At 49.2% G+C, this 8,378-nt stretch overlaps 1 protein-coding gene across 2 annotated transcripts; it reads left to right on the forward strand.

The window, feature by feature from the left end:
- Positions 1–5,618: 5,618 nt before the first annotated feature.
- LOC117852246 (transcription factor bHLH93) lies at positions 5,619–7,499 on the forward strand. 2 transcript variants are annotated; one of them, XM_034734259.2, is made up of 3 exons: positions 5,619–6,506; positions 6,588–6,929; positions 7,105–7,499. In XM_034734259.2, the coding sequence occupies exons 1-3, from the start codon at positions 5,937–5,939 to the stop codon at positions 7,186–7,188; spliced, it is 996 nt and encodes a 331-aa protein (XP_034590150.1). In that variant the 5' UTR covers positions 5,619–5,936; the 3' UTR covers positions 7,189–7,499. The 2 variants fall into 2 exon arrangements, with proteins under 2 accessions (XP_034590150.1, XP_034590151.1); XM_034734260.2 differs by having other exon boundaries at positions 5,634–6,506; positions 7,108–7,499.
- The last annotated feature ends 879 nt before the right edge of the window (positions 7,500–8,378 follow it).

The raw sequence follows: 8,378 nt of genomic DNA on the forward strand, positions 1-8,378 counted from the left end.
TGCCGCATGCATGTTGCTCTTTTTCATTTCTTGCTGGCCGCCGCTTTGCTTTGCTTTGGTCCCGGGCCAGGCAGATGTCTCTATAGCTCTCTCACCTCCTCTTGTGCATATGCAGGATTATTGCATAAGCACCGGTGGTAGAGCACAAAGACCCACCGGCGACATTCCTAAAGAACCACAACCCTACGTCCGGTACGGTGCCACCTGTAGTGCCTGCAGCCATCATCATCATCTGTAATCTGTACGTGACGATGTTGATTATTCCATGCATTTTAGCCAACGTGCTCCACTCAAACCATTCATTTGTGAGGAGTACTAATAATGGATTACTAGTACTGTTATACCTGTATTCTATACGTAGTTACGTACCACGGCACGAGCTGGTCTATACAATGTACGCATGCATATGGCACGGCAATACATACGGTCGTCACGGCTAGCTTTTAGCTTGTCATCAGTGAAGAAATGACGAAATGGATCGCCTGCTCTCCTCCTCTCGATAATCTGTTTCGAGAGGATGTGTGCCGGCCGGCCCGTGCTCGAGACTGTGCTGTGGGCCCCCACGTGCTAGGGGACGCGAAGGCTATCGATCGACCTCACCTCTGTCTGGGCCGGCCTCGTGCAGGATAGAGCAGTGGCATCACCAGGAGGGGAGCACTTCCCGAGGCTCGCCGTGGCGCCATGCGCTTGTCCTTCCCGGCCGCTACCCTTCTCTCTCTCTCTCTCTCTATCCTCTCATGCATCTCTATTCTCATGCATGTGTAGTGATCGTCGGAAATGGCGCTAGATGTTTCCTTACTACGACACGAGCAAGAGTACCCGTTTGCACTTTTTCCTACCCGTCATGGTTGGATGATGGATGGATCGCATGCAGTGCAAGATGCAACAGGACGGCCGATGACCACGTCACGGGCGTACGTACCTGCATTGCAATGCAGCTAGCCAACCCCTGCATCGTCTACATTGCATCCTACCTCTAGCTATCAACATTATTCTAATTAGCATCTCTGTACGTAACGCTCTACTAAAAATGAGACAAGAGACGACTGCTACCAATCATATAATTGCATTGCATGCTCTCTTTAATTTACAGGAAGGATCGATATCGTTCATGTATACATGTATATGTGCATGTGCATATGCGTTGCTGACGATACGCGACGGCAGCAATACGACAGCACAGAGAAAGATACCAATCTATATAGCTGGACAGAGCATGTTGAAGCCTAAACCTGCTGCAACTGCACAGCGAGTAGAGCTAGTAGGGCTCTGTACCCTGCCACGTATCGACCGGACCATTCGAATGAAAATGTCGGTACGTACCGAGTAGTAGGATATGGTGTAGACGTATCTTTCACATGCTACCTTACCTTGTAGTGAATGGAAATATCAACAGTTGAACACGCATACGTATGCAATGCATGATCGTCTTTAGCAAAACCATCTGCCTATTGAATGGATCCATTGCATATTGTGTTTGCATCATGTCGATAACAGGATCTCCTTGACAAGAGAGCTGCGTGTGTTGCCTCCCTCTGTCCCTCATCTTGCTTATAGCGAAAAAGCTGCAGCGGGGATCTGGGCTGTGAATCTGTGATAGCGGGCGCTGCTCCCGACGCGACACCACGAAAAAGTACTCGGCCCGCCCGGCCCTCCTCCTCATGCTCTTCTACTAGCTCCTCCACTGCTCATCTACTAGACTTCTAGTCCGTGCGTGTGTGCTGTGAGGAAAGGAGAGCAAAGCAAAGCAAATATTGTAGCATAAGACAAGCCAAAAACCAGCGGCCGGTCCAAAACCATGGCGGTTTTCCGTTTCCTGCCGGCCGGTCGCCGCCTTCCTTCAGTAGTCTGCTCACGCTGAGGCCCCCCCTGCTGCTTCTTGGACGCTTGCAACCAGCAACCTAGCGGAGGATTTTTTTTTTTTGTGGCTGCCAAACCCCGTCTCAACCAACTCCACACTACAAGCCAGAGAGAGAGAGAGAGAGAGAGAGATGAGGAGGAGAGAGAAAGAAAGCAAAGGCTAGCAAAGAAGAGGGAAGATGAAGAAGCATCGATCGCTCGGTGCTGCCCATGCACTCATGCCGTTCATCCATCTCGTTAACAGGTTGCAAAGACGTACGGGTACGAGCGCTAGCAATAGAATTCACGGTGGGTGGTGAAGTCCAGCCGGCCATGTGCATATACTACATCTCTGCTTTTTCTTTTTCCATTCCCATCGTTGTCGTCGCTTTGCATTGCATAGTTCCATCCATCAACATACAGTCAATGGTTACGACCACGATCAATTGTTTGTACGTACGTAGCTGGTACGCGCTACACGATTTTGAGGAGCACGGGACAATCAAATGCCTCTCAACCCAACCGATTTCCATTAGGGTCTGTTTGGACGTAGATATTGAAGATCTTGGCATTGAATTGGACTTAATACCAAAGCAGATAAGTATTGAAAATGAGTTCAATACCAAATCTGTTGTTTTGGATGTAGATGAAATTGCTAGTTGGAATGATTCATGTTTGGATGCACATGTACATGCACGATCGATTATGCTTTCACGTCTCTACTACGACGATCGGATCGACAGGCAGTACGTACGTGATCGAACACGAAACATGCACATGGCCGCACACTACTCTATCTTGCTTTCCCCATGCAAACTCTGACAGGGTCGATCGTCCTCTTACTATTGCTCGGAATTGACATGTATAATGCAGCCGTTGTTGACGCACATACAGATCATAGGAGCGCAGCCATGCCAACTTGATTGACGCGTCAATATATACATATATATAGAGGGGGCAGAGTATACTTTATAGTCAGGTATATAATAGCTTATTCTGTGACCAACGCATCCAACTATTACAATAATTTGAATGATTTCAGACAATAATGTAGTTAACTTACTAGAATTAATTTGTCCATTCTTATATGTCGTAATTTACTATAAATCGATTGTACCATAATTTGGACTAGGAGTTACCACAATAGTAATTTGAATAGTTTCAGACAATAATGTAGTTAACTTACTAGAATTAATTTTTCCATTCTTATATGTCGTAATTTACCATAAATCGATTGTACCATAATTTGGACTAGGAGTTACCACAATCATTTAGCGTCAAGATATTCATTTTGGTAAATTATGGTACAATCAGTACTGATGATCGTCATATCGTATCTGAATATCTGATCCAAAACGACTGGCAGATGGATCGATCAACATGCAGATCGATGCAGGAGCCACCTACCAAATACTATACTCGCCACATGCATGTACATTAATGTGACGTACAAGAAGCACTCTGCATGCTGTACGTGTGAAGATCGGAGAGCCGTACAGCTGGCACTTGGTATTAAGCATGCTACCGTATCCCCCGTCCCATGATCTCTGATCCTGAGCTTAGCTACCTTAATTCATGATGAGCCTGTTTTCAGGGGTTCTGAAGCCGCTACGAGCCATAGGAATGAACCACATGCATGCATGATTATACGAGTAATTAACCAGCACAGATGATTACGACCTTTTTGGCTGCTCAGACCTTTTCATATCTCGATCGACACCCTGACTGAAATCTGGTGATGAATCTCGGCATGCAGGTACCACACCAGACCACTACCGCAGAAAGAATGCACCTATGCCATGAAACTGCAGAGTACATATTGTTGTGCCGCATCACCCTATTCTTCTTTCATGTGCTCGTCTATATTCTCCTTATACCTGCATGCAGTTCGTGATGAACTGAAGCTACATATACAAACAATCTCACACAACAAGAGTCACTACTAGATTTCCAAGTGTTATAAGATCATGTGTTACTGCACATACAAGCTCTGTTCAAGACTTGAACCATCAACAGTTCGCTCAGCAAGCAAAGAGGTGGAGGGCCATGCAGTATTGCAGTCCCAGCTCGCAACACATGAGCACAGTCAGCAGCATCAGAATCACAGGTGTACCCCCAAACTCCCTCAAAGAGGCCCACCCCCCCACGTGGCCCTCCCGTGTGGGCCACCCCCTGCAGGCCAGGGCCAAGGCCCAAGGCCAATGCAGGCGGAAGCTGACACGGCCGCTGCTGCCCGGGGCCACCAAAGCCGTTTTCTTTCGATTCAGACGCATTTGTGTGGGTCAAACCTCGCCGCAGCCTCCGGGGCCCACCAACCCCGAACGCTGCTGCTCCGATCGGACGGATCTTCTGCGCCGGATTTGATATGATTCCAGCAAGCAACCTCCTAATCATTCATTCATCCATCTGAAGCTGAAGCGTTTCTGAACTTGCATTTTCTCAGAAATTAAAAACAGTCTGCAGCAAAGTTCTGTTACAGCCAAACGGCCAAAACTTTCCTCAGAAGCAAAGCATCCTGTTATGCCGTAAACGTTTAGAACTTCAGAAAACATTTTGCATCCAAGCATGGCCCAAACACTTTCTAGCACACCCACAGAGAATCTGGCCCCACATGCAATGTAGTAGACTAGTAGTAACATGTACCGTACGAGTATAATATACAGAGTACATAGTACAACTAGTACTGCCAGGCCAGGGTGCCAGACTATCAATCAGCAATAGTTAACAAATGGGTCACAGAATTTCATTTCCATTCTTTTTTGTGATGAACTTGATTTCATTCAACTGGCATGACAGTGAGGAGGAGGAGGCAAGAGTTTCTGTGTGGAGGCTGCCTGACGAGTCTTGATGAGTGTTGATCCTTTCAAAGTCTGTGCCCGTGGCGTCCAGAAAGATGGTTTTGGATCCTTGCCACTACTGCTTCCTTTCTCCTAGTTTTGCTAAACTTAACCCTTTCTTTCAGAATGGCAGAGGTAAACTGGCAAATTTGGTACTGCTACTGTAGTGCTCAAGCCTTGGCTTGGACTTCGTTGGACTACCATTTCTACGCTCATGATGCTAGTTAACAAAAGTGTCGTTATCTATCTGGACGTATCAGCAGGTTGTTAACGAGAACTTCAGCTCCAATCGGGGCTGCTCAGTTTCATTGGCCATGACTTTCAGAGCTAACGCATTTCCACATTGGCAATGGAGAACAGGAGACACATTCCCATTCACTACGCAATGGTTCATAACGAAAATCACATAGTATAAGCTACACATCTATACCATTACTCTCTCTTTTTCTTCAAGAACAAAACAACAGACAAGGTGGTGCGTGTGTATTCTTTTTGGTGGCTGCTAGCAACAATGCAACAACAACACGCTTTCATGTCCCATCACCCATACCTCCTGTATTACCCACGGATGACAAAAAAGATCACTAGATTAATTACATTACACACAAGGGAGATGATGGATGGGGATGGGATCAACAGACAGAGCTGTACTCAAACAGGAGGAATCCTGGACCCTATCACTGTGTTATATTTGCCCTAGGGTTCACAAGTCACAATACAACAAAACCAGATTGGGAGCCTCTCTACATTCTACCCATGCTGCTGCTGGTACAAACCAAAGTCCACAAATAATTAAGAGCAAAGTCCAGAGATTACTTAAAGAAATGGATGGGTGAATGGGATAATGCTAACTGCTAAGCATACGAAGCAGTGAGTGAGAAGGCAGCATGATTCCTTTCCAATCCCATCCCATCACATCCCTAGGCCCCTCCCTCCCTCTCACTTCCTCTCTAATGACATGAAGCCCTCAGCCCTCAACCTACCTTAATGCCACTGTTCACCATTTATCACAGGGAATAATTGTCCCCCATCGTTCCATTCTCCTCCTCATATATTAATCCCCCTCCCCTCCCCCTCACCGTGGCATTTCCATTGCCATTGGCATCCTCCCCTCTCCCTCTCTAGTCAGTCTCGCTCTCCACAAGCCAACATAGCCTTCTTCTTCTTGGCTTCTTGGAGAGAGAGAGAGAGAGAGAGAGAGAGAGAGAGAGAGAGAGAGAGAGAGCGAGGGAGGGAGGGAGAGAGAGCCAGAAGAAGGCCATGGAGCTGGACGAGCAGGCCTTCTTGGAGGAGATCCTCTCCCTGCGGAGGGACGCCTGGGACTGCAATGCCATGAGCGACTTCTTCTCCCCGGCGGCCGCCTGCACCGCCGCCATGGACTGCTCCTTCCAGGACCGCCACCAGCCGCCACCCACCGTCAGCGTCCTCCCCACCTTCACGGCCTCCTACGACCAGCCGCAGCCGCAGCCGCAGCCGCATCCGCATCCGGCGGCGCCTGGGTTCGACTGCCTCAGCGAGGTCTACGGCGCCGCCGCCGCGTTCGGGGGCAATAATGTCGCCGACTACGGCGCCGAGATGGGGTTTCTTGACGTCATCGAGCCCAAGGCGGCGCTGACGGAGGGCGGCCTCGGGGTCTGCAAGGTGGAGCCCGGCCTCGCGGAGGGCGGCGGCGCGTTCGGCGCCGGCGCCGCGCCGCCAGCCCCGCCGGCGTCCAAGAAGAAGCGGGTGGAGGGCATGCCGTCCAAGAACCTCATGGCCGAGCGCCGCCGCCGCAAGCGCCTCAACGACCGCCTCTCCATGCTGCGCTCCGTCGTGCCCAAGATCAGCAAGGTAAGAAGGAATCCAAATCCAAATCTTTTCTTCCAGTTTGTTTGAAGATGAGATGAAATGTGCCTCCTTTGTTTGGAACAGATGGACAGGACATCGATCCTGGGCGACACGATCGACTACATGAAGGAGCTGCTGGAGAGGATCAAGCTGCTGCAGGAGGAGATCGACGAGCAGCAGCAGGAGACGCCGGGCGTGCTGAGCGTGTTCCGGGAGCTCAACCCCAACGAGATGGTGGCGCGGAACACCCCCAAGTTCGACGTGGAGCGCAAGGAGGGCGGCGAGACCCGGGTGGAGATCTACTGCGCCGCCAAGCCCGGGCTGCTGCTCTCCACGGTGAGCACCCTCGAGAACCTGGGGCTCGACATCCAGCAGTGCGTCGTCAGCTGCTTCAACGACTTCGGCATGCACGCCTCCTGCTCTGAGGTAGGACTACTCCATAGTCCATAGGGATAGTCCATACTAGAAGCAGCATCACACCCTTGTTTTTTCGTTTCTTTCTTGAGATGTAAATTGTACTCCATACAACAAGATTGCTTCTTGATTGATTCATAGCCCATACTAGAAGCCTGACGATGATTTTGGATGATGAAAAAAAAAGCAGATGCAGAGGGAAAGGATCAGCGCGGACGCGATAAAGCAGGAGCTGTTCAAGAACGCCGGCTACGGCGGAGGCTGCTTGTAGAGGGCTGGGCCGGAGGAGGAAGACGAAGAACCGAAGAAGAGCTCGAGCAGCAGGCAGCAATAAATTTAAATTAAGCTTAAGCAGCAGTGTAGTGGTGGTAGCAGCAGTAATTGCAGTGAAGAGTAGTGGAAAAGGCAGGCAGGCAGAGGCAAAGATTTGGGAGGCCTTTTTGCAATCCAATCTCCCCATGATAACCAACCCATGTTGTGTAGTAGCATGTCCTACTAGCATCATATGCAGATGCAAAGTGCTGTGGTGAATCTTCTCCTACTATCTTAACAAGAGCAAAGCTCGCTGCCTTTCCTTTCTAATGATTGATCGTAATCAGCTGGTTGCGCTTTTCTCAGCACTTCCTTTAATTTGGTGTTTTTAATAATGGGCCTGTTATCAGCTTCCTCTGTTCATGGTTGTTGGTTGCATTGTGGTATCATCAAAGGATGGGAATGTGCGTGTTACTGAAATGTTTGGGTTCAGCTGCTGATTTGATTGGGCTCTGTAACTCTAATTCTGTATGCACTGAAATGTTTGGGTTCAGCTGCTGATTTGATTGGGCTCTGTAACTCTAATTCTGTATGCATTCGCCACAAGATCATGGATCCTCTCTTTTTGCTTCCTGTCACATACGGCGGCTACTGGAATATAATGGCTGAAGCTGGAGGAGCTGTCCAATTTGACCTGGGCTGATTCCGGGCGCCTGATAAACCAACAGTGTCAAGTGAAGAGGAAGTGAGCCCAGCTTCCTCCTCCCATCCGCTTCATCATCTATTCATCTCTACTGAGTACTCCTACTGATCAGTGATCACCATCACAGGGCACCGATGTGGGCACTGATAGGGACTTGCACAGGCAGGCTCCTAGCCTTGTTTCTTCTCCATCAAACCCCGCTCTGTTTCCCTCCCTCTCCAAGGTCCAAGCAAAGGAAAGCAATGGTCACTTTCGGTCCATCTCCTCTTGCTCTCTTGCTGAGTTGCTCCTCCCATGACATGAATGAAATGAAAAGAAAAGAAAAGAAAAGAAAAGAGAGAAGGAATCCCTTTTTCTAAGGCGGGTAAAAGATTTCACCACGGAGGCAGATCAGTGGCCCTTGTCGTATCTCTTGGCACCCCGCACGGCGAGAGGGGTTGGGCGGGGGGACCAACAAGACCAGCCACTGGCACTGGCTTGCAGGAGACGAGGGGGGAGGTATCATC

Source organism: Setaria viridis, chromosome 4, assembly GCF_005286985.2.
Source record: "Setaria viridis chromosome 4, Setaria_viridis_v4.0, whole genome shotgun sequence".
Classification (NCBI taxonomy): domain Eukaryota; kingdom Viridiplantae; phylum Streptophyta; class Magnoliopsida; order Poales; family Poaceae; genus Setaria; species Setaria viridis.

Excerpts from the sequence above, each read along its gene's own strand:
- LOC117852246 (XM_034734259.2), top strand. The coding sequence starts at position 5,937 with ATGGAGCTGGACGAGCAGGCCTTCTTGGAGGAGATCCTCTCCCTGCGG. Across the intron at positions 6,507-6,587 it reads TCGTGCCCAAGATCAGCAAG|ATGGACAGGACATCGATCCT; the intron begins GTAAGAAGGAAT and ends TGTTTGGAACAG. Across the intron at positions 6,930-7,104 it reads TGCACGCCTCCTGCTCTGAG|CAGATGCAGAGGGAAAGGAT; the intron begins GTAGGACTACTC and ends TGAAAAAAAAAG.